Source organism: Kogia breviceps, chromosome 9 (assembly GCF_026419965.1).
Source record: "Kogia breviceps isolate mKogBre1 chromosome 9, mKogBre1 haplotype 1, whole genome shotgun sequence".
NCBI lineage: Eukaryota > Metazoa > Chordata > Mammalia > Artiodactyla > Physeteridae > Kogia > Kogia breviceps.
The window spans coordinates 98,890,199-98,916,633 of NC_081318.1; the positions used below are offsets into that span (position 1 = coordinate 98,890,199).

Sequence of the window (26,435 nt, forward strand, 5' to 3'; positions counted from 1 at the left end):
ACAACTGTCGACTTGGACCATGTGGCTCACAGGGTCTTGGTGCTCCAGCTGGGTGTCAGGCCTGTGCCTCTGAGGTGCGAGGGACGAGTTCAGGACATTGAACCACCCGAGACCCTGTGGCTCCACATAATATCAAATGGCGAAAGCTCTCCCAGAGATCTCCATCTCAACGCTAAGATCCAGCTCCACTCAATGACCAGCAAGCTACACTGCTAGACACCCTACGCCAAACAACTAGCAAGACAAGAATGTGATGCCACCCATTAGCAGAGAGGTTGCCTAAAATCATAATAAGGTCACAGACACCCTAAAACACACCACCAGATGTTGTCCTGCCCACCAGAAAGACAACATCCAGCCTCATCCACCAGAACACAGACACTAGTCCCCTCCACCAGGAAGCCTACACAACCCACTGCATCAACAGTAGCCACTGGGGGAAGACAACAAAAACAACGGGAACTATGAACCTGCAGCCTGCAAAAAGGAGAACTCAAACACAGTATGTTAAGCAAAATGAGAAAACAGAGAAATACACAGCAGATGAAGGAGCAAGGTTAAAACCCACAAGATCAAACAAATGAGGAGGAAATAGGCAGTCAACCTGAAAAAGAATTCAGGGTAATGATAGTAAAGATGATACAAAATCTTAGAAATAGATGCAGAAAATACAAGAAACATTTAAGAAGGACCTAGAAGAACTAAAGAGCAAACAAACAATGATGAACAACACAATAAATGAAATTAAAAATTCTCTAGAAGGAATCAATAGCAGAATAACTGAGGCAGAAGAACGGATAAGTGACCTGGAAGATAAAATAGTGGAAATAACTACTACAGAGCAGAATTAAAAAAAAAAAAAAAAAGAATGAAAAGAATTGAGGACAGTCTTAGAGACTTCTGGGACAACATTAAACTCACCAACATTTGAATTATAGGGATCCAAGAAGAAGATAAAAAGAAAGGGACTGAGAACATATTTGAAGAGATTATAGTTGAAATCTTCCCTAATATGGGAAAGGAAATAGTCAAGTCCAGGAGGCACAGGGAGTCCCATACAGGGTAAATCCAAGGAGAAACATAAAAAGACACATATTAATCAAACTATCAAAAATTAAATACAAAGAAAAAATATTAAAAGCAGCAAGGGAAAAACAACAAATAACATACAAGGGAACTCCCATAAGGTTAATAGCTGATCGTTCAACAGAAGCCCTGCAAGCCAGAAGGGAGTGACAAGACATATTTAAAGTGATGAAAGGGAAAAACCTACAACCAAGATTACTCTACCCAGCAAGGATCTCATACAGATTTGATGGAGAAGGTAAAACCTTTACAGACAAGCAAAAGTTAAGAGAATTCAGCACACCAAACCAGCTGTACAACAACTGCTAAAGGAACTTCTCTAGGCAGGAAACACAAGAGAAGGAAAAGACCTACAATAACAAACCCAAAACAATTAAGAAAATGGTAATAGGAACATACATATCAATAATTACCTTAAACGTAAATGGATTAAATGCTCCAACCAAAAGACATAGTCTGGCTGAATGGATACAAAAACAAGACCTGTATATAAGCTGTCTGCAAGAGACCCACTTCAGACCTAGGGACACATACAGACTGAAAGTGAGGGGATGGAAAAAGATATTTGATGCAAATGGAAATCAAAAGAAAGCTGGAGTAGCAATTCTCATATCAGATAAAATAGTCTTTAAAGTAAAGACTATTACAAGAGACAAGGAAGGACACTACATAATGATCAAGGGATCAATCCAAGAAGAAGATATAACAACTGGAAATATTTATGCACCCAACATAGGAGCACCTCAATACGTAAGGCAAAGCTAACAGCCATAAAAGGGGAAATTGACAGTAACACAATCATAGTAGGGGACTTTAACACCCCACTTTCACCAATGGACAGATCACACAAAATGAAAATAAATAAGGAAACACAAGCCTTAAATGATAAATTAAACAAGAGGGACTTAATTGATATTTATAGGACATTCCATCCTAAAACAACAGAATACACTTTCTTCTCGAGTGCTCACGGAACATTCTCCAGGATAGATCATATCTTGGGTCACAAATCAAGCCTTGGTAAATTTAAGAAAATTGAAATCATATCAAGTATCTTTTCCGACCACAATGCTATGAGACTAGATATCAATTACAGGAAAAAATCTGTAAAAAATACAAACAAATGGAGGCTAAACAATACACTACTTAATAACCAAGAGATCACTGAAGAAATCAAAGAGGAAATCAAAAAATACCTAGAAACAAATGACAATGAAAACATGACGACCCAAAACCTATCAGATGAGGCAAAAGCAGTTCTAAGAGGGAAGTTTAGAGCAATACAATCCTACCGCAAGAGACAAGAAATATCTCAGATAAACAACCTAACCTTACATATAAAGCAATTAGAGAAAGAAGAACAAAAAAAACCCCCAAAGTTAGCAGAAGGAAAGAAATCATAAAGATCAGATCAGAAATAAATGAAAAAGAAATGAAGTAAACAATAGCAAAGATCAATAAAACTAATAGCATTTTCTTTGAGAAGTAAACAAAATTGATAAACCATTAGCCAGACTCATCAAGAATAAAAGGGAGAAGACTCAAATCAATAGAATTGGAAATGAAAAAGGAGAACTAACAACTGACACTGCAGAAATACAAAGATCATGAGAGTTTACTACAAGCAACTCTGTGCCACTAAAATGGACACTAAATGGACAAGCTGGAAGAAATGAACAATTTCGTAGAAAAGCACAACCTTCCGAGACTGAACCAGGAAGAAATAGAAAATATAAGCAGACCAATTACAAGCACTGAATATGAGACTGTGATTAAAAATCTTCCAACAAACAAAAGCCCAGAACCAGTAGGCTTCACAGGCGAATTCTATCAAACATTTAGAGAAGAGCTAACACCTATCCTTCTCAAACTCTTCCAAAATATAGCAGAGTGAGGAACTCTCCCAAACTCATTCTACGAGGCCTCCATCACCGTGATTCTAAAACCAGACAAAGATGTCACAAAAAAAGAAAATTACAGGCCAATATCACTCATGAACATAGATGCAAAAATCCTCAACAAAATACTAGCAAACAGAATGCAACAGCACATTAAAAGGATCATACACCATGATCAAGTGGGGTTTATCCCAGGAATGCAAGGATTCCTCAATATATGCAAATCAATCAATGTGATAAATCATATTAACAAACTGAAGGAGAAAAACCACAGGTTCATTTCAGTAGATGAAGAAAAAGCTTTTGACAAAATTCAACACCCATTTATGATAAAAACCCTGGAGAAAGTAGGCATAGAGGGAACTTACCTCAACCTAATAAAGGCCATATATGACAAACCCACAGGCAACATCATTCTCAACAGTGAAAAACTAAAACCGTTTCCTCTAAGATCGGGAACAAGACAGGTTGTCCACTCTCACCACTATTATTCAACATAGTTTTGGAAGTTGTAGCCACAGCAATCAGAGAAGAAAAAGAAATAAAAGGAATCCAAATTGGAAAAGAAGAAGTAAAACTGTCACTGTTTGCAGATGACATGATACTATACATAGAGAATCCTAAAGATGCTAACAGAGAACTACTAGAGCTAATCAATGAATTTGGTAAAGTAGCAGGATACAAAATTAATGCACAGAAATCTCTTGCATTCCTATACACTAATGATGAAAAATCTGAAAGAGAAATTAAGGAAACACTCCTATTTACCACTGCAACAAAAAAGAATAAAATACCTAGGAATAAACCTACTAAGGAGAAAAAAGACCTGTATGCAGAAAACTATGACACTGATGAAAGAAATTAAAGATGACACAGGGCTTCCCTGGTGGCACAGTGGTTGGGAGTCCGCCTGCCGATGCAGGGGATATGGTTTCATGCCCCAATCCCAGAAGATCCCACATGCCGCGGAGCGGCTAAGCCTGTGAGGCATGGCCGCTGAGCCTGCGCGTCCAGAGCCTGTGCTCCACAATGGGAGAGGCCACAACAGTGAGAGGCCTGCGTACTGCAAAAAAAAAAAAAAAAAAAGATGACACAAACAGATGGAGAGATATACCATGTTCTTGGATTGGAAGAATCAACATTGTGAAAATGACTATACTACCCAAAGCAATCTACAGATTCAATGCAATCGCTGTCAAACTACCAATGGCATTTTTCACAGAACTAGAACAAGAAATTTCACAATTTGTATGGAAACACAAAAGACTCCGAATAGCCAAAGCAATCTTGAGAAAGAAAAACGGAGCTGGAGGAATCAGGCTCCTGGACTTCAGACTATACTACAAAGCTACAGTAATCAACACAGTACGGTACTGGCACAAAAACAGAAATATACATCAATGGAACAGGATAGAAAGCCCAGAGATAAACCCGGACACATATGGTAACCTTATTTTTGATAAAGGAGTCAAATATATACAATGGAGAAAAGACAGTCTCTTCAAAAGTGGTGCTGGGAACACAGGATAGCTACATGTAAAAGAAAGAAATTAGAACACTCCCTAACACCATACACAAAAATAAACTCAAAATGGATTAAAGACCTAAATGTAAGGCCAGACACTATAAAACTCTTAGAGGAAAACATAGGCAAAACACTCTTTGACATAAATCATAGCAAAATCTTTTTTGACCCACCTCCTAGAGAAATGGAAATAAAAAGAAAAATAAACACATGGGACATAATGAAACTTAAAAGGTTTTGCACAGCAAAGGAAACCATAAACAAGATGAAAATACAACCCTCAGAATGGGAGAAAATATTTGCAAATGAAGCAACTGACAAAGCATTAATCTCCAAAATTTACAAGCAGCTCATGCAGCTCAATATCAAATAAACAAACAACCCAATCCAAAAATGGGCAGAAGACCTAAATAGACATTTCTCCAAAGAAGATATACAGATTGCCAACAAACACATGAAAGGATGCTCAACATCACTAATCATTAGAGAAATGCAAATCAAAACTACAGTGAGGTATCACCTCACACCAATCAGAATGGCCGTCATCAAAAATTCTACAGACAATAAATGCTGGAGTGGGTGTGGAGAAAAGGGAACCCTCTTGTACTGTTGGTGGGAATGTACATTGATACAGCCACTGTGGAGAACAGTATGGAGGTTCCTTAAAAGATATTAAAATAGAACTACCATCTGACCCAGCAATCCCACTACTGTCCATATACCCTGAGAAAACCATAATTCAAAAAGAGTCATGTACCACAATATTAATTGCAGCTCTATTTACAATAGCCAGGACATGGAAGCAACCTAAGTGTCCATTGACAGATGAATGGATAAAGAAGATGTAGCACATATGTACAATGGAATATTACTCAGCCATAAAAAGGAATGAAATTGGGGCTTCCCTGGTGGCGCAGTGGTTGAGAATCCGCCTGCCGATGCAGGAGACACGGGTTCGTGCCCTGGTCCGGGAAGATCCCACGTGCCGCGGAGCAACTAAGCCCGTGAGCTATGGCCGCTGAGCCTGTGCGTCCGGAGCCTGTGCTCCGCAACGGGAGAGGCCACAACAGTGAGAGGCCCGCATACCGAAAAAAAAAAAAAAAAAAGGAATGAAATTGAATTATTTGTAATGAGGTATATGGACCTAGAGTCTGTCATACAGAGTGAAGTAAGTCAGAATGTGAAAAACAAATACTGTATGCTAACACATATATATGGAATCTAAAAAAAAAAATGGTTCTGATGAACCTAGGGGCATGACAGGAATAAAGATGCAGACGTAGAGAATGGACTTGAGGACACGGGGAGGGGGAATGGTAAGCTGGGACGATGTGAGAGAGTGGCATGTACTTATATACACTATTAAATGTAAAATAGATAGCTAGTGGGAAGCAGCCTCATAGCACAGGGAGATCAGCTCAGTGCTTTGTGACCACCTAGAGGGGTGGGGTAGGGAGGGTGGGAGAGAGGGAGACGCAAGAGGGAGGAGATATGGGGATAGATGTATATGTATAGCTGATTCACTTTGTTATTAAGCAGAAACTAACACACCATTGTAAAGCAATTATACTCCAAGAAAGATGTAAAAAAAAAAACCAGACAAAAAAAACTGCACTATCCCTTTTGGAGGGAAGTGGCTGCGAGGAGCTGGGGAAGGCTTCTGGTGTGCCATAACTGGATCTGGGTTGGGGCTTCCTAATTCTTCACTTTGTAAAATTTCTCAAGCTCTACACTTTAGATTTATGCAGTCCATTGTATGTTCATTATGCTTACCAAAAAAGGAAAAAGTTCTTAAAAAAAAAAACCCTGACAGATAACATTTCTTACTTATCAGATGGGCACAAATCCAAGTTTGACAACATGATCTGTTGGCAAGGCTATAAAGGAAACAGGTGCTCTCATATATTACTGATAGGAGTGCAAAACTGCACAACTCTTTGATAAGAAATCTGATAATATTAACAAAATACTCTTTGCCCTAGTAGTTTCATATCAGTAATTTATCCTAAATATATACCTCCAAAATAGCAGAAGGTATTCAGTGTTTTGTTTTGGGCAATATAATAAGAATGGAAACAAGCCAATGTTCATTAGCAGGAGACTGACTAAATAACCAACCAATGGTAGTTACACACAATAAACTATTATATGGCCATAGAAAAGAATAATGACAACCTCTATGTATTAATAGAGACAGGAAAAAGCCAGATGCAGAAAAGTGTATATAGAATTCTACCCTTTCTGGAAAGAAGAGAGAGAAATAAGAGTGCACACATGTGTTTGCTTATTTTTTTATTTTTTATTTTTTGGTGGTACGTGGGCCTCTCACTGCTGTGGCCTCTCCCGTTGCGGAGCACAGGCTCTGGATGCGCAGGCTCAGCGGCCATGGCTCACGGGCCCAGCCGCTCCGAGGCATGTGGGATCTTCCCGGACCGGGGCACGAACCCGTGTCCCCTGCATCGGCAGGCGGACTCTCAACCACTGCGCCACCAGGGAAGCCCTGTTTGCTTATTTTTTGTCAAAAGAAATGAAGGAAAATAACATGGAAGCCAATGAAAGGTGCAATCCATTGGGAGAATCAGAAATGGGGCAGGGATTGGCATGGGAGTGAGACTTTTCTTTAAAAAAAATTTTTTTTTTAATTTTTTGGCTGCACCACATGGCATGCGGGATCTTAGCTCCCCAAGCAGGGATCGAACCCGTGCCCCCTGCAGTGGAAGCATGGAGCCCTAACCACTGGACAGCCAGGGAATTCCTAAACAAGTTTTTTAAATTTTTGTTTTTAATTTTGAGTGAGACTTATCTGAATGTTTTTTTTTATATTGTTCTGAGTTCTGAAACATGAAAAACTTTACATATTTAAATAATATAATTAAATCAAAGGGGAAGAGTGTGAAGTCCCCAAACTGAGAACAAACAAATGAACCTAATGTTATATCAATCTGGAAACATAGCCACCCAGGGAACAGGGTTAATCCAAGTGAATTTTTAATGCAGCATTGAGTTGTATTCTAAGGACAAAAAGAACTGCAATAAAATCTTAAAATTCACTGGGCAGTTGTATTTTTTGATAACACTTTTTAAAGTATTATTTCAAAGCTATTGTAGGATAAAGCAAATAAGTAAATTTGCTAATGTTTTGGGGAAGCATGACTTTTATTTGAAGAGAAAATATATGTAAACATAAAAACAAAAATGATAGGGGAGAACCTATAATGTCAAATTTAGAATGGAAATATCAGTATGAATTCATGTTGTTTTTTTTTTTCTTCACCGTAGGAAGTTCTGACCACTGAAAGGTCCTTAAAACAATGACATCCCAATGACAATGAGCACATCTAGGGCCCAGATGTTGGTTTCTAAGTTGTTTCCCAGTAAGTTCCAGGTTTCCTTAGAGGAATGACTGATTTTAGATATGGTGCAAGGAAAATCTAAGATGAGCCTGGGACACTTGTGTCACAGAAAGCCAGGAATCACTCAAAGACTAATGGAATCATATTATAAGTCACAAACAGCAGGTAGAAGGAGTTCCCACTGACTGAACTTGGGATAATTTGAACATCAAATGGAATAATGACTTTAATTATTTGCCGTATGTTGAATAAATAAAAACCCGAGTGCAGAGTGATAGTAGATAGACAGATGGATAGGTACCATTTGCTGTACTCTTGGTAGCATCATACCAACCTCCAGTGAAATAACTGATTCAAGAAATTGTTTTACCTAAAATGATTAGGTGACAGTTATGGGGTAACAGGATATTCTCAGCATCACAAAGTATTACCCACCGATTACTTGGTAATTGCAAAAGGAAATGCCTTTATGATGGAGACATATCGAGTAACCACGTGGCTTGGTGATCAAATTTGGTAGCATTAATAGCAGAATGGGACATCACCTGTCTTCTGATGTGATGGGACATGAAGTACAGAGCCTTGTTTGTAAGAGATATTTAGGAAATAGATAAAGCAAATATGGCAAAATGTAACAATTGTTGAATCTAAATGGTAGATACAAAGGTGATCATTGTATTAGGCCTTCAACTCTTCTGCATTTTTAAATTTTTCATAATAAATTAGGGAAAAATGATTCCATTGATATGTACTTTTTGGAAATATTTGGGAGACTACCAAGGACAAATTGTTGAATTTAAAATGCAGGTTTAAAATATATAAATCATTATTTATTTTTGTAAAATGTGTATAGTACACTAAAAATTAATATATTTGCACACCTATGTTCATAGCAGCACTATTTAAAATAGCCAAAAGGTGGAAACAACCCGTGTCCATTCTTGAATGAATGAATAAACAAAATAGGATATATGCATTCAATGGAATATTAGTTAGCCTTACAAAGGAAATTCTGATACATGCTACACTATGGATGAACCTTGAGGACATTATGCTAAGTGAAATAGCCCAGTCACAAAAAGAGAAATACTGTATGATGCCACTTATGTGAAGTACCTAGAGTAGTCAAGTTCATAAAGACAGAAAGAAGAACGGTGGCGGCCAGGAGCTGGAGGAGGGAGAAATGTGGAGCTGTTTAACGGGTACAGAGTTTCAGTTTTGCAAAAGGTGAAAAGAGTTGTGGAGGTTCGTTGCACAACAATGTGAACATACTCAACACTCCTGAACTGTACACTTAAAAATGGTTAAGATGGTAGATTTTATGTGATGTGTATTTCACCACAATTAAAATTAAAATTTAAAAAGCAGTAGACACGTATGCACAGGGTTGTTATTTCTCTAAGTTAGTTTCAATTTTTAGGAAAATGGATTTTCAGGAAACAATAGGAATTGTCCGCACAGCCTGGGAATTTTCTCAGAAGCCACAAAAATCCTTTGTCCCACGAAGTGAGAGGCCAAGTGGCCCGCCGGGCACCTCCTCTGTATTTGGGTTGCCATGGAAAGCTTGGCCTGCTGACCCCTTGACTGGGCGGGGAGAACCTGAGACCCAGCAGCAGGGCCCTTCCAGGAACAATGCTTTGCTTGGTGTCTGGCCAGCGAGGAGGTGAAGTTTGCAGGCTGTTGTTGACCCAGTGCTGGCCCGCCTGGCTGCCCCGTCCTTCACACCCATTCCAGCCCCTCACCTTGCCTGACTGCACCCTGGGGTGACTGCTGCCCTCACAGCTTTCTCCACCTCAGAGCCAGGCTTTGATGTCACCTCCCAGGATCCAGTTTCTGTTGAAGTCCATCAGTGCTTCAGATCTACGGGTTATTACCCGCACAGCATCCCAGGCAGATGATTCATTTCAACCCTGGCTGATCTCTACAGTTTGACCTTCTGGCTCTATCAGGCTCCAGGCCCTTTATCGTAGTTGTGATGGAGAACCTACATCTTGACTATGAAGACGTTCGTATAAACTTACAAGCCATGAAAATCTTCTTTTCCGAAACTTTCAATGGAGTAGTACTAGCATTTATATCCACATGGGATTTTGAAAAAAATGACTTATACATTCTGTTTTGTTTCCCATTAAATTAATATTTTCTGTTTTACTTAAGGCACTGTCAGCATAACCTCAGTATCATACTGTGCCCTCTTTTTTCAAATTAAATATTTTGAAAACTTAGAAAAGTACAGAGAACATCATAACAAACACCTGTGTTCAGACTACCCAGGATTAACCAATGTTAACATTTTGTAGTGATTGTTTCAAGTCTAGAATTTTCATTTTACTTCTGTATATGGATAGAGCTGGCCTCGGGAAAACAGTGAAGTTAGCAGAGTTCCTTTCCTGCTGCCCCCTTCCCTGACAGTTGACTGACCAGGCATCCATGGCCCTTGGTTCTTCAGTGGCCCGTGTGGTGCCTCTCTTAGAACAGCTGCGCTGGTGGCTGTTCCAGGGCTGTAGATGGAAAAGTGGAGTCTTCAACTGTATTAGAAACGAGTCCTGGTTATGAGTCACACAAAAAGTTCCAAGCAGAAAAAGGAAAGTTATTAGAACAAAGGAAACTTATTATCATAACTCTGCAGGTGGATCTGTAGGCACCAGGCCTCAGAGAGGAAATGCATCCAGGAAATGAACAGCTGTTGGAATCCCAGCTTGCAGCTGCTTCTCTGTGCGTCAGTCTTTACTCTTATTCAGTTCACCTGTTGGAAATTAGCCTCCCATGGCTCCTGTGTTTACATACGACACGACCAGCCACACGAAGAGGCTGACTAGCAGACCTTCAGTGGCAATTCCACATGTCCAAGCAAGAGCATCTCATTGTCCCACCCTGGGTCAGATGTCCCCCTCTGAGGAGGGTGGCCAGGTCATGTCCACAAACATGGCCACCAGGCTCCCACTTTTGTGCTTCTGTGGATTCGGGGCCTGAGTTTCAAGAAGGAAACCCCCCTCTCCTGCACATGGGTGCAAAGCTTTCAGGGGACAGTCACTGCCCACAACTCGAGTATCAGCCAAAGCTAGGAATGACTCTCTAGCCTAAACACCTTGAACTTGGGAAAGCACAAGAAGATAATGCTGACGGTAAGGAGGAGGAGGATGAAGATAACCAGTCCCGACGGCATACAGTAGGTGCTTCGTGGGGGGCCACTCTCACTGAAGGGATCGTGGAGCAGGATTCGTGTATGGACAAAGAATCCCATATTGTGACTGGAGTATGCTCTGTAGTTGATGCTAATGTTTCTATATTCCTTCCATGAATGTTTAGACTCTCATGTGCCAGGGACTTAACCGGGAGCGAGGAAGCAGTGACAGTCCAACTCCAAACTCCCCCAAAGGGCTTGTATTTTGATGTGAACCCTGCGTGTATAATATAAGAGGTTGGCTCCATTTTGAGCAGGGGTGCATAACGTGAACACTTCCTTTCCTTTCTCCATTCACTCCCACTTCTCCAGGTCTGTGCTTGGGTTTTACCCTTGTAAGTCATTTCAAACATGTTCTAGAATAAGCAGGGTCGATATTTCTAAATATATAAAATGAGGTTATGTTTATATTTTTATGCTAGCTCATAGAAAATGAAATATAGTCCTAGTAATGGTATTATTTTGACCATATGGACAGTTATCATTTATACTATTTTTTCTGAAGAAATCTCAAACCCTGACTTGGGATGGAGAACAGGCATCCTCGTTGGGGGCTGTGGAGTGGGGTGAGCCTTACATACCACAGATAGTCTGCTGGCTATTATTTGCTCACGAAAAGCTACTTCTCTGGGCTCTTCTGCCCTCAGGTGTTGCAAATTGCACTTTTGAATCAGGGCTGCAACCTCACTCCACTTGATCAATAGCAGTGCCCCGAGTTTTAGATCGACAGTTGAATGCATGGGAACTCACCGAGCTTCACCCAACACCAAGATGGCTTAGCTTTAGGAAAGACACAGGGCTGGTGACCACACAGCATGCAAGGTGACGGCGGGCGGTCTGTGGGCTCGGGCACAGACTGAGAATACTTCTGGCTTGCTCTGCACGTAGGGTGTGCACTGGATACGAGGGATGAGGCTGAGAACACGCAGACAAATTCAGTTCAGCGAAGCCATTCGCTTGGGGTCCCCTCAGCTTTTGTCCTTGCCTGTCTCAGCCCATTCCCAGCACAGCTGCACCTCACCAAAGCCCATTCCTATGATGACAGTTGAGACAGTGGGGCACAGGAGCCTGGCGCATCCTCAGCAGGCTCTTGGCATCCTGCATTCAGCATATCCCTGTGGTCCCTTGACTCAGTGCTACAAGGACTCAACAACTAAGGCAAGAGTCAAATCCTCCTGTGTCTCTGAGGCTAAAAGGTCACAAACCAGCTGCTAACCCAGGCCCTCACCTTCCTCTTGTTTGTATCTCAAACACAGGGTCTGTCATCCAATAGGTGCTTGATAAGGTAATAGGTAATTGATAGGTATGATAGGTAACTGTCTCATGAATATTCAGTTTTGACCCCTGAACTTTAATTATTTTATATTCAAGTTGTTCATGCGCCGAGTGTTTATAAGTAAGTAGATGATTGCCTAGCAGCAAAACTATTTTTTTTCTATTTTTTCTATTTTAAGACTAACTTGTATCAAAGGCCTTTGGCTTTTATGCTGATAAAGGACATGGTGATTGTAACATAAAGTCCTGAACTGTTCTCTTTCAATCTGTCTTCCAGATTATTTGAATATATTTTGCTCTATAAGGATGGAGTGATGTTTCAGATTGAACAAGCCACCAAGCAGTGCTCCAAGATCACCCTGACAGACCCCTGGGACCCTCTAGACATTCCTCAGAACTCCACCTTTGAGGACCAGTACTCCATTGGAGGGCCCCAGGAGCAGATCACCGTCCAGGAGTGGTCGGACAGAAAGTCAGCCAGATCGTGTAAGGGTCCAACAAAGTATTCAAGTATTGCGTCTCAGGAAGCAGGATGGGAAATAATGTTTAAGTCCATTAAGGAAGGTAGTTGTTAAGGAAATTTAGAAGCTTAAGCAAATTGTTTAACTCCATTTGCAGCCCCCAAATGTACTCTGCTAGCTGTGTAGCGCTGGGATCTAAGCAAGGCATTTGAACAAACACCTCAGCCTTCTAAGGCCCCCTGTAGCTTCCTGCCACTTTGACTATTACGGGCTTAGCCTTGGCTCTGATGTTTCATGATGCCCTGGAGGTCTGTGACATGAAAGGTGTTTGTCCAAGTCACACGTTAGATTTGGGTGCCTCCTTTTCCTTTCACCCAAACACTAACTAAAGTTGCAGCAACCAGATCTACTGCCGTTATGATATCTGCTTTTATACATAGATGTGAAGCTCTTCTCTGCAATGCTGCCAACACACCTCCCCCAAGACTGTTTCAAAAACACAGGCCTTTGTGCTGTGGAAAACAGTATGATGGTTCCCCTCCAAAGTGAAGCACAGAATTCCCGGATGACCCAGCAATATAGGGCATATACCCTAAAGAACTGAAAGCAAGGACTCAAACAGATATTTGTACATCTATGTTCATGGCAGCATTATTCATCAAGGCCAGAGGTGCAAACAACCCAAGTGTCCATCAGCAGACAAATGGGTACACAAAGCTGGTGTATACATACAGGGGAAAATCACTGACGCTTAAAAAGGAAGGAAATTCTGACACATGGTACGACATGGATGAACCTTGAGGACATTATGCTACGTGAAAGAAGCCAGTTACTAAGGGATAAATACTGTTTAATTTCACTTATATGAGGTACCTAGGATAGTAAAAATCATAGAGACAGAAAGTAGAATGGTGGTTTCCAGGGACTGGGGGGAGGGAGGAATGGGGAGTTAGTGTTTAATGGAAAGTTTCAACTGGGGGATATGGGAAATTTCTGGAGATGGATGGTGGTGACGCTTTCATAACAATGTGAATGTACTTAGTGCCACCAAACTGTACTTCAAAATGGTTAAAATGGTCTATTTTATGTATATTTTGCATAATTAAAAATACACACATTTTGCCTGTCTTGTACATTAAAAACTCGACTTGCCTTCCTCCTATAGATGAAACCTGGATTGGCATTTATACAGTCAAGGATTGTTATCCTGTCCAGGAAACCTTCACCAAAAATTACAGTGTGATATTGTCCACACGGTTTTTCGACATACAGCTGGGCATTAAAGACCCCTCGGTGTTTACCCCTCCCAGCACATGCCAGACAGCCCAGCCGGAGAGGATGAGCGAGGACTGCTCCTGATAAGCCTGTGAACACGGAAGGGACAGCATCAGACAGCAGATGCCAGCCGCCCCAGCTCGAGCCGGATTTGAGACTTGCGAGATGAGACTCTTCATTAGAGATAAATATCGTAATTCTAGGAAGATAAACTTCGATGTGGTTTATTTATTTATTTATTTATTTATTTTGTATGTGTGGTTGTGACTACTTGGGCTAGATGTACAGAAAGGAATGGAATGGAGAGTATGTGGTAATATATGAAGAGATGGCTAACACGGGGACCTCAGAGGTTTCCGAAGCCCGTCTGGGAGCTGCGCTTGCTGTGTGCAGGTGTATGGGAAGTGCGGTGGCACACACGGGGCGAGGGGAGGGTCAGCAGGGGCGAATGTGTTGTTATCGACCTTCCTGGGAATTGCTGGATGGCTGGTACGTGGTGATAAAAAGAGCGGAGCGGCTTTTGGTCCGTTTTGGTATTAATGTCTAAGCTCTCTACAGACAATCACCCGCTTATTGCCTGCGCCAGGGTAGTGACTGCGCTCACTGCTCCGTGCCTCCAGCACCTCCTTTTCCCCCTGCCCTGTGCTCTCTTGGCTGCTGGCAATGTGAGCCCTTAAAATCCCTTCCGGCCTTAAGAGCTTTCTGGCATGACCCAATGGATGTAAACATTTGGGGAGGAAAGGAAAGGCTGTAATACAAAGTAATGATTCCTCTAAAGATATGTTTTAAACAGGAGGGTTTGGAAAATCTTAATGTCTATTTCTGGGTAAGCGTGAGCCATATATGCTTCCTTTTTTTCTATGCAACAGTATTGATACCTGTGCTGAATCATCACATACTTGTCAAGAGACCTGTTGAGACAGGTAGCATTCTAACAATAGCACTGAACTGGGAGTCAGGGGACTATTGTTTCTGAAATCCAGGACGAGAATCCCCTTGTACTGGAACTCCTTTGATTCACTAGACATATTATGCTTCCCCTCACCTCTGCATCCCTGGGGCAGCGTTTCACAATCTCTTTGTCTATCTGACTTCTGCTCATCCTTGCCAGGTCAGCTCCTGCATGGCCTTTGGAGGTTGCTCCCAAGCCTGGACTGGGTACACCTCGCAGCTTGAACATGCTATTCTGACAATGCTTACTAGGCTGTGTCTAAATTTCCTGCTTCCTGGATGCTGTCACTCACTAGCCTGGCCATGAGCGCCGTGAGTACGGGTACCGTGTTCTGTTTACTTTTATATGCCCAGCACCAAGTGCCTGGCACGTGGTCAGTGCCCTAAACATATGTAGAGTGGAGAATGCTAGCCTCTCTGGTCCTTACTTCCTCATCTGTTAAATGGGATTGGGTTTGCTGATCTCTAGGGAGATATCTAGTAATAAAATTTATCATTCTAGATTCCTTCTACTATTGTGTTTTATCTGGCCATCTATCCATCATCTGTTACCAGGAGAAATGTGTGATGCCTATATTACGCTGAAAACAATCTGTATTACTCACAGTTTATCTATATTGTTTCAATAAACAAATTTAATTGCACTTCTAAGTGTTTTTTGATATATTTCTTTTTGTAATAAATATGGGTTATCTTGGCTATAAGGGAGTTAAAATGCTTCTCTAATGAATAAAGTGCTTCCTGTGATCTACACCAAATTCATTTTCCTTTCTCCAAAGCCTGCTCTTCCTCTTAAAGTCCAGTTGCCTGGGTCAGAAGCCTCAGAGTCATTCTTGACCTATATTTTCTCCTTCAGTCCTCATAGGCAGTCGGTGGCCCGAGTCCCATCAGAACAGCTCTTAAAGCTACTGCCTCTTGTCCATCCTCTCGGCCATCACTGAGGTCCAGGCTCTTAGCATTGCTGGCCTTTGCAAGATCTCTATATACTCTGTCCTTGTCCTTGTTCTAGAAGCCAGCCTGTTCGTTCGTTTGTTCATTCATTCATTCATAAGCCAGTCCTGAACCCCTGTTGTCTCCAGTGCCCACGCAGGTTCCTAGAGTCACAGAGTAGCGTGCAGCCCAGTCAAGGCCGGCACCTGGAATGCTACCTGGGGAAACTTTCACAGCTGCCTTCGAGGCGGTCCAGCCTGATCAAGCCTTTGTGACAGTATTTGCCCCACTTCCTCTCTCTCCACCCAAAAGAGAGCCCCGCTCCAGTCCAAACTGCACACCCCACTTAGTTAGCCTCAGATCTTCCCACCTGCTCACCCCAGTCCACAGCCCCACTCAAAGCAAAAAGGAAGGGAACTCATTCTATCCAGGACACGTGAAGTGGGTGCCTTTCGTTTTTCAGTTTGTCCGTTTTGGTCGTTAAACCCCTTCGCAGTTAAGCCAAGTCTTCCTTCCGGAAGGATTTTATGTCTGGCGGGACCTCGATACACACCTGATGGTGCCCTGCCCCTGTGGTTCTCCACTGCCTACAGGTAAAGCTGAGGCTCTATAGCCTGGTGTCCAAGGCCCTTTTGATCAGGCCCTGTCTCCCTCTCCAGCCTCGGTCCTTGGCACTGTTCCCTCTTTCCCAACGGCCACAGAGCCTGAGAAGTGAAGCTTGGGTTACCTCTGAGTATAGGGGGTTTTCTCAGTCACCAGTCTTGTGTAAAACTCGCTAGTGGCCATCACAGTAAAAGATAAAGAGTGCTCTTCAATAGGGCAGGGACTGGTCTGTATTAATGAAGAGGAGCATCTGATGCCTCACGTATCTGCAGACAGGGATGCCATTCCTGACATGGGCCTGGGCCAGGCTTGGGTCCCACTTTGCAGACCCCCTGCCTCACGTGTTGCTGATGCTTTATGCTACGTCGGAGCAACTTCCTTGCACCCCTCCCAAGGCAAAGTGCCAGGATCCATGCAAGCCGCGGGGTCTTCTCTACCTTCTGCCTTCAACTCTAAAGGCCCAGCCCTGGGATAGAGCCATCCCTCCCTTTGCCACTGGCCCATGTGGAGTGAAACGGGCCTGGCCTTTCTGGCCGCAGTTGTTCTAATTATCAGGGTGCCTTTCTTACAACAAGCTTTGCTATTATCAGGGTGCCTTTCTTACAAGAAGCTTTGCTAATTGAGACAATGATGCATTTCCTAAGATTAGGACACAGTTTTCAAAATATGAAAGCATTTAAATATTTTTAAAAGGCCAGAAAGTTTAGATCTCTGAGGAAATTTCCTGTGAAGTACTAAATTTCCCACCAAGCTAAATTCCACACCATTTGAAAACTCAGTACTCACCCCTTGCTGGATTTTCTTGACTAACTCCACCCTCTCAATTTTCCCTGTTTTAAACTGGTGTATTCACCTGTGCCACACCGTGGTGTTTTTCAGTTTTTCCGAGCTTGTAGATTGTGTTTTCCTCCCTCTACTGAAGGCACCTCAAATGCAGGAACAGCATCCTTGCTGTTCTGTTGACTTCAGTTGGAGGAGAGAATGAGCCTCCTAGCCGAAGTGTTGTGAGTAATTTATGAGATTTAAAGGCCTTGTGGGTGGCCATCTTTTTAAAAAGATAAACTTAACTTTATATATGGATATTCTACCATCAATAATCTTTTAAGAACTCTGCTAGGATAATAACAACTGAAATGCACTTTCATTTGTTTTAAAGCACAATTATTATTTCAGCAACATGCAGAAAAAACATTGAGCTATAATTTATTGTATATTTTATTCAGGGAGAATGACACTTTTGTATCCCTACTTTAAAATTCTTACTGTTTTCATTAGGGAAAATATTAACACATAGTTACCATATCTATTTCCTAATTAAGATGGAAAGGGTAATGTAGCTTCAGCAATTTTGCATCTATGTTCATCAGTGATATTGGCCTGTAGTTTTCTTTCTTTGTGACATCGTTGTCTGGTTTTGGGATCAGGGTGATGGTGGCCTCATAGAATGAGTTTGGGAGTGTTCCCCCTCTGCTATGTTTTGGAAGAGTTTGAGAAGGATAGGTGTTAGCTCGTCTCTAAATGCTTGATAGAATTTGCCTGTGAAGCCATCTGGTCCTGGGCTTTTGTTTGTTGGAAGATTTTTAATCACAGTCTCAATTTCAGTGCTTGTGATTGGTCTGTTTATATTTTGTATTTCTTCCTGGTTCAGTCTTGGGAGGTTGTGCTTTTCTAAGAATTTGTCCATTTCTTCCAGGTTGTCTATTTTATTGGCATAGAGTTGCCTGTAGTAATCTCTCATGATCCTTTGTATTTCTGCAGTGTCAGTTGTTACTTCTCCTTTTTCATTTCTAATTCTATTGATTTGAGTCTTCGCCATTTCTTTCCTGATGAGTCTGGCTAATGGTTTATCAATTTTGTTTATCTTCTCAAAGAAAATGCTATTCGTTTTTTTTATCTTTGCTATTGTTTACTTCATTTCTTTTTCATTTATTTCTGATTTGATCTTTATGATTTCTTTCCTTCTGCTAATTTTGAGGGGTTTTTGTTCTTCTTTCTCTAATTGCTTTAGGTGTAAGGTTAGGTTGTTTATTTGAGATGTTTCTTCTTTCTTGAGGTAGGATTGTATTGCTCTAAACTTCCCTCTTAGAACTGCTTTTGCTGCATCCCATAGATTTTGGGTTGTCATGTTTTCATTGTCATTTGTTTCTAGGTGGTTTTTTTTTTTTTTTTTTGCAATACGCGGGCCTCTCACTGTTGTGGTCTCTCCCGTTGCGGAGCACCGGCTCCGGACGCGCAGGCTCAGTGGCCATGGGTCACGGGCCTAGCTGCTCCGCGGCATGTGGGATCTTCCCGGACCAGGGCACAAGCCTGTGTCCCCTGCATTGGCAGGCAGACTCTCAACCACTGCGCCACCAGGGAAGCCCTCTAGGTGGTTTTTGACTTCCTCTTTGATTTCTTCAGTGAGCTCTTGGGTATTTAGTAGCATATTGTTTAGGCTCCATGTGTTTGTATTTTTTACAGTTTTTTTCCTGTAATTGATATCTAGTCTCATAGCATTGTGGTCGGAAAAGATACGTGATACGATTTCAGTTTTCTTAAATTTACCAAGGCTTGATTTGTGACCCACGATATTATCTATCCTGGAGAATGTCTCAGGAGAACTTGAGAAGAAAGTGCATCCTATTGTTTTTGGATGGAATGTCCTATAAATATCAATTAAGTCCATCTTGTGTAATGTGTCATTTAAAGCTTGTGTTTCCTTATTTATTTTCATTTTGGCTGATCTGTCCATTGGTGAAAGTGGAGGGTTAAATTCCCCTACTATGACAGTGTTACTGTTGATTTTCCCTTTTATGGCTGTTAGCATTTGCCTTATGCATTGAGGTGCTCCTCTGTTGGGTGCATAAATATTTCCAATTGTTATATCTTCTTCTTGAATTGATCCCTTGATCATTATGTAGTATCCTTCTTTGTCTTTTATAATAGTCTTTATTTTAAAGTTTATTTTGTCTGATATGAGAATTGCTACTCCAGCTTTCTTTTGATTTCCATTTGCATGGATTATCTTTTTCCATCCCCTCACTTTTAGTCTGTATGTGTTCCTAGGTCTGAAGTGGGTCTCTTGTAGACAGCATATATATGGGTTTTGTTTTTGTATCCATTCAGCCAGTCTATGTCTTTTGGTTGGACCATTTAATTCATTTACATTTAAGGTAATTATCAATATGTATGTTCCTATTACCATTTTCTTAATTGGGGTTTGTTATTGTAGGTCTTTTCCTTCTCTTGTGTTTCCTGCCTAGAGAAGTTCCTTTAGCTTTTGTTGTAAAGCTGGTTTGGTAGTGCTGGATTCTCTTAGCTTTTGCTTGTCTGTAAATGTTTTAACTTCTCTGTCGAATCTGAATGAGATCCTTGCCAGGTAGAGTAATCTTGGTTGTACGTTTTTCCCTTTCATCACTTTAAATATATCCTGCCACTCTCTTCTGGCTTGCAGGGTTTCTGCTGAAAGATCAGCTATTAACCTTATGTGAATTCCCTTGTATTTATTTGTTGTTTTTCCCTTGCTGCTTTTAATATTTTTTCTTTGTATTTAATTTTTGATAGTTTGATTAATATGTGTCTTTTTATGTTTCTACTTGGATTTATCCTGTATGGGACTCTCTGCGTTTCCTGAACTTGATTGACTATTTCCTTTCTCTTGTCGGGGAAGTTTTTAACTATAATCTCTTCAAAATTTTCTCAGACCCTTTCTTTTTCTCTTCTTCTTCTGGGACCCCTATAATTCGAATATTGGTGCATTTAATGTTGTCCCAGGGGTCTCTAAGACTGTCCTCAATTCTTTTCATTCTTTTTTTCTTTATTCTGCTCTGCGATAGTTATTTCCATTTTTTAATCTTCCAGGTCAGTTATCTGTTCTTCTGTCTGAGTTATTCTGCTATTGATTCTTCTGGAGAATTTTAAATTTAATTTATTGTGTTGTTCGTCATTGTTTGTTTGCTCTTTACTTCTTCTAGGTCCTTGTTAAACGTTTCTGTATTTCCCCCATTCTGTTTCCAAGATTTTGTATCATCTTTACTATCATTACTCTGAATTCTTTTTCAGGTAGACTGCCTATTTCCTCTTCATTTGTTTGGTCTGGTTTGTTTTTACCTTGCTCCTTCACCTGCTGGGTACTTCTCTGTCTTCTCATTTTGTTTAACTTACTGTGTTTGAGGTCTCCTTTTCGCAGGCTGCAGCTTCTTAGTTCCTGTTGTTTTTGGTGTCTGCCCCCAGTGGTTGAAGTTAGTTCAGTGGCTTGTGTAGGTTCCTGGTAGAGGGGACTGGTGCCTGTGTTCTGGTGTGTGGGGCTGGATCTTGTCTTTCTGATGGGCAGGGCCGTATCTGGTGATGTGTTTGGGGTGTCTTTGATCTTAGTATGATTTTAGGCAGCCTCTCTGCTAATAGGTGGGGTTGTGTTCCTGTCTTGCCAGTTGTTTGACATGGGGCATCCAGCACTGGAGCTTGCTGGCCATTGGGTGGAGCCAGGTCTTAGTGTTGAGATGGAGATCTCTGGGAGAGCTCTCACCGATTGATATTATGTGGGGCCAGGAGGTTTCTGGTGGTCCAAAGTCCTGAACTTGGCTCTCCCACCTCAGAGGCTCAGGCCTGACACCAGGCGGGAGCAACAAGACCCTGTCAGCCACACGGCCAGGTACGTGGGGATTTTCTTGCCTTTTGGGAAGTCTGAGGTCTTCTGCCAGCATTCAGTAGGTGTTCTGTAGGAGTTGTTCCACATGCAGATGTATTTTTGATGTTTTTGTGGGGAGGAAGATGATCTCCAGGGCTTACTCCTCCGCCATCTTGAAGGTCTCTCTCCAGCACCTTAGAGATTTTCAGTTCAAATATCTCCCTTTGAAGTCACCCTAATATAGAGTATTTCCAAACTGAATGTTCTTCCCTAAGCCACAAACCATTGGCCCCTTCTATCAGAAATTCAGAGTTATCTCCATGCCTATGGATCTATGCCCCTTATAGTGGACATTGCCATTTAATCAGAAAGGAAAATAGCCTGAATGAGAATGCCTACTGGTTTGGGAAATACTGTCTCAGCTTTTTCAGTTCAATAAATTTAAAATGACTTTTATTTTGTCTACTCAGAACAATTAAAGTATAGTATTCTGATGTGTTCAAGTGTGTAGCAATTGAACCTTGGAGGGCACTTTTTAGTTTAGCTTTGTATGGAAATTATATTATGTAGATAGTCCTTGTTTGATAACGGGTTATCATACAATAGTGAAAACTCATGAGTCTACTTTACTCTTCCTAAACCCCTTACCTTCCCAATCAGTCATGAGAACTTTGTATTTCCTGGGCCAAAGGTTAGAAGGAGGGGAAAACAATTTTTCTTCAGATGTTCAGATAGTTCAGATAATACAACAATGACAATTTTTAAAAATGGTATTTGAAGTGGGTGCTCCTGCAATGCAGATAAAGTTTTCCCCAGACTCTTGCCATATATAATCATTCAGTATGACCAGTCAGTTCAAAAATAAACTTTAATAATTTTTCTATTAAGATAAATCCATATGTCTCTAGAAGAGTGATAGTAGCAAATTTACTTAATGAAGTTAGATATAAATGGGCTAAACTTAATTGCTTCCAAACTTGGAAATAATGTTAAGTTCTGTGATTGAAAATATAAGACCAATAAATACATAATGAATGGATAAAGGAGTTTTTTAGAGATTTAAGCCATGGAAAGAGAAGGTCTGCATATTCAGGGCTGAAAACCTGGAGAATTCATGAAGTTCTATTAAACCAAGATTGCCATTGGAATGCTATCTCATCAAGATGCTGTTGGAATGGGGCTGATGTGAGAGAACACTCGAATGTTCTCATTTTGTTTGAAGACAACGTGGTTTCGCAGAAGGAGGTTGGTTTATGTGGAATTTAGTTAGGGAATCTAAGACCAAGGATTTGGCGCTGTTTATCTAACTGTGTGCGGGAGAGAAAATTATGGAATCTGGCAGATATCTGGAGAATGTTAGGGATGATTTAGAGATTAAAGTTAAGTGTTGTTACTTTGGGCAAGATCCAGGAATACTCAGATTTTACTTCCCTCTTCCGTCTAGGATCCATAGAGGAGCACACTCAGAAGACAGAGCCAAGCAAACCATCACCATTATTTAGCTGGAACTTTGGCCCCCAAGCCCTTCTGTAGAACCCTGGTGAACTAGGCGAGATCAAGTGGAAGTAGCAGAGGCCAAAGAAGCCACAATCCAAAGCAGGGTAAATTACTAGGTTGGTCCACTCTACTACAAATCCCAACTCAAGTAGATCTTATCACTCTCAGGTCAGCAAAAGGGCACACAGAACAGACCCTCTGGCACCAGAGGAAAGGAACAAGGACACAGGAGATAAGTATTTGCCTCATTGTCCAACACTGCCTTCCCTAGACCTTGGCTGTTCAGAGCAATGAATAGAAACACCCAAACCTGAGAGAAATATTTAACAAGGCCTAAGGGACAGACAGAATTCGATAAACTCTGTGGCTTAGAAGAATTATTCCTCCAGACTAGGTGTATTCCCCTCTGATTAGAAATTTTACTTCTCAAATAATTTGTTATCACAGGTAAATGTCCTAAATGGCAGATTTAAGTATTCCACTTGCTGAAAAGATTCAAAGCACCATTGTAGAATAATGCATTGTCATTCTGGTTTATATGACAGTCTCTTAACAAAGTTAAGTTGCTTAATATTTGTCAGTTTCTGAGGGAGACTATGGGATATAACAGAAAGGACAAGGGCTTGAAATCATACATACTTGAGTGACTGACTAGGTCCCTTATTACTGTGGACAAATTATTAGAACTCTCTATGAGCCTAAGTTTTCTCCTCTTCCTTCTAAAGGGTTTGTTAGGATTAAATGAAACAGCATTTATAAAGTATGTAGCCAGTGACTTTGCAAGGAATAGGCACTCAAAATGTTAGATACTTCCTACTTTTGGTTTCTTTCCCCTGAGAGTTTGACTAACCCTTCATGGACCAACAATATCATTCCTTTATGACTGTGTAAATCTGCTAACGATCTTATCTAGGTTATGGTGACCCATGAAGGCAATGCCTTCTACGTGCTCATAGATCCGTTAGCTGGCCATCCCTCTGGGATACCTCTGTCTGTTCTCCATTGCTTCACACCCATTGGCAGTAATGTACCCACCCTTAGCCATACTCAGGTACCATCAGGGATAATATAAGCTTAATTTTAAAAATAACAGTGACTTTCTCCTAATAAACGTGGCTCTCATGGTTCTTGCCATTTTGCACAGAATACATTAAGGATAGAGAAAATTAAAATAGTATCAACCTCAATCTTAGACGATAGAAACCAGTACTTACTCTGTGTCAGGGTCTCTATTCAGAGTTTTATACTGATTTCCTCATTTAATCTCTACAACAACTTTTGAGCTAGAAACTATTATTATTGTTGTTATTATTATTATTACCATCTCATAAATGAGAACACTGAGGTTCATTTCAAATGCGCTTGACTTGAGAAGATAACTGATAACAATTTTCAATTGCTATTTTACCTCCTAGGTATATGCTATTAGCATATTACGAAGGAAACAAAGACACAGACCTACTAGAGAATGGACTTGAGGATATGGGGAAGGGGAAGGGTAAGCTGTGACAAAGTGAGAGAGTGGCGTGGACATATATACACTACCAAACATAAAATAGATAGCTAGTGGGAAGCAGCCGCATAGCACAGGGAGATCAGCTCGGTGCTTTGTGACCACCTAGAGGGGTGAGATAGGGAGGGTGGGAGGGAGGGAGACGCAAGAGGGAAGAGATATAGGAACATATGTATCTGTATAACTGATTCACTTTGTTATAAAGCAGAAACTAACACATCATTGTAAAGCAACGATACTCCAATAAAGATGTTAAAAAAAGGTCATGTTTATTAAATGAGGAAAAGACTAAGTGGATACATTAAAACACAGTTCTCTACAACCAATTTTGAATATAAGCTACATGTAAGACCGTGAACATCACGTCTGTTTGATTGACAGCAGTGCATGTGGACTTCTGGGTTGTGGCAGCTCCTTCTTATCTTTCCCCAGCCTTCACGGCCAAAAGTCCACTTAAACAAGCAAACAAAGATATAAAGCCATAACAGTGCTGGAAAAAGAAGTATCCATCAGCAGTTTACCAACCTGCAAGAATGATCACTAACTAGCCATCAGAGGGCTCAGCTGAGCAAGGGCCTTGACCATTCCACTCCTATGCTTTGAAAAGCAACAGGCAAGCAGGAATAAGGTAGGAAAATGTCCTCACCCGCTATTGCTACTTCTGCCAAAAGCCTGGCCTGATCAGTCAGGAAGCCAGCAGGTATCTCCCCTAGTGGGAGAATATTTTGGGGACAGCCAAAGTCATTCCTTCATCCTCTATATTCATGCCACTACTCAATAGCATCACTTTCCTGAATTAATTCCAGGTAATACTCTTTCTAGCAGCAGCCAAGAGTGAAATAGGACAGCCAGTGGACCATTGTTAACAGTATGTGAAGTCCCCCAAAGAGAGAAGAGGGTCCTGGGATTTTGGTTTTCAGGCTGAAGAAGCATCACCTGTCCAAATTCTCAGGAACCCACTTAATCACTAAGCTTTACTGAGATGCTACTGTGTGTAAGACTCTCTTCTAGGCACTGGGATACAGTGAAGGACAAGATAGGCCAGGTCCTATCCTCAGGGAGCTTCCATTCTGGTGTTGGTGGGTGAGCTGGCAACCACTGAAAAAGCCAGAGGGTGACAAGAACTATCCAGAGAAAAAAGAGGGTGATGAAGTAGAGTGAATAAATAGCCACTTCAGATGGAGATGGTCAAGGAAGGCCTCTCTGAGGAGGTGCCCTTTAACTAGAGAGGTCAACGTCAAGAAGTAGGTAGTTATGAAAAGATACAGACCCAGTATGCAGTGAGTTCATCTTGTGTGAGGAAAGATACAGGCAGGGACTGTGAAGAGCAAGTGCACAGCTTCTGAAAAGAGGCTCACCTTCCCCTGCCCACAACACCTGTAAACTGAATGTGTCTGCCCATTGGAGAGATTGGCCTCTTGTTACTCAGTTGAACAGCTGTTTAGCAGAAGATATTTTCAAGGTAAATATTTTAAAAATAGTTTTAGAAATTCTAGACATAATCAGAAATAAAATGAAGGCAAAAATTATAATCTCACTAGCATCAGGAAAACAGACTCCTGGAAATAACCCTTACAAGAATTTGCAGAACCTATATGCTAAAAAACATACATAAACTTCATAAATGTACAGCAGTATATAATAATTTTTAATCACTTCCTGAAATTACCTACTGAGTAGTCTAAAGAGAAAATTTTTTCCACTTAAAATAAGGGTTAAAAAAATCTAATTCCAACCCCAAAATGGTTTCCTTTGTAAGTTGACAAAGTAATTTTAAATTTTACCTTGGAAAAATAAATAACAGGGACTAGAGAAGAAAACAAAGCACAGCTGTGGACTCTCCCTATGAGATGCTAGTTATAAAATGAAGTGTTAGATAAAAAGTTGGACGGACTTTAAAATTCACAGATAAATCATTGGGCACAATAGTCTTGAAAGAGATACACAAATTTATCATCTCAAAATGAAGCTTCATAAGCCCATGGGAGGGATGGATTTTCTTACAAAAAAAGTATTGGGAAAATCATTCTTTTTTTTTTTTTAAGGAACAAAATCTAGTTGTAGTTTTATCCATACCCATGCACTGAAATAAACGGTAGTGTATTAAAGAGGTGGATGTTAAAACAGTATAATACCACTCCAGGATTTTTTAAAGAATACTAAAATAAAATATAGGAAAACATAGCCTGATGTCAGATTGAAAAAATTTAAGCAAAAAGAGAGAGAGAGAGAAACAGACTGACTATATAAGGTTGTCTATATAAAAAAATTATATAAA

The 26,435-nt window shown here is 40.8% G+C and overlaps 1 protein-coding gene across 1 annotated transcript in view; it reads left to right on the top strand.

Moving 5' to 3' along the window:
- The window catches only part of EPDR1 (ependymin related 1), a 35,254-nt gene extending 19,602 nt beyond the window's left edge, over positions 1–15,652 (top strand). The window contains exons 2-3 of the mRNA XM_059074809.2: positions 12,599–12,807; positions 13,948–15,652. Coding sequence (XP_058930792.1) covers positions 12,599–12,807; positions 13,948–14,141 — 403 coding nt within the window. The 3' untranslated portion in view covers positions 14,142–15,652. The remainder of the gene's footprint in view (positions 1–12,598; positions 12,808–13,947) is intronic.
- Positions 15,653–26,435: the final 10,783 nt, after the last annotated feature.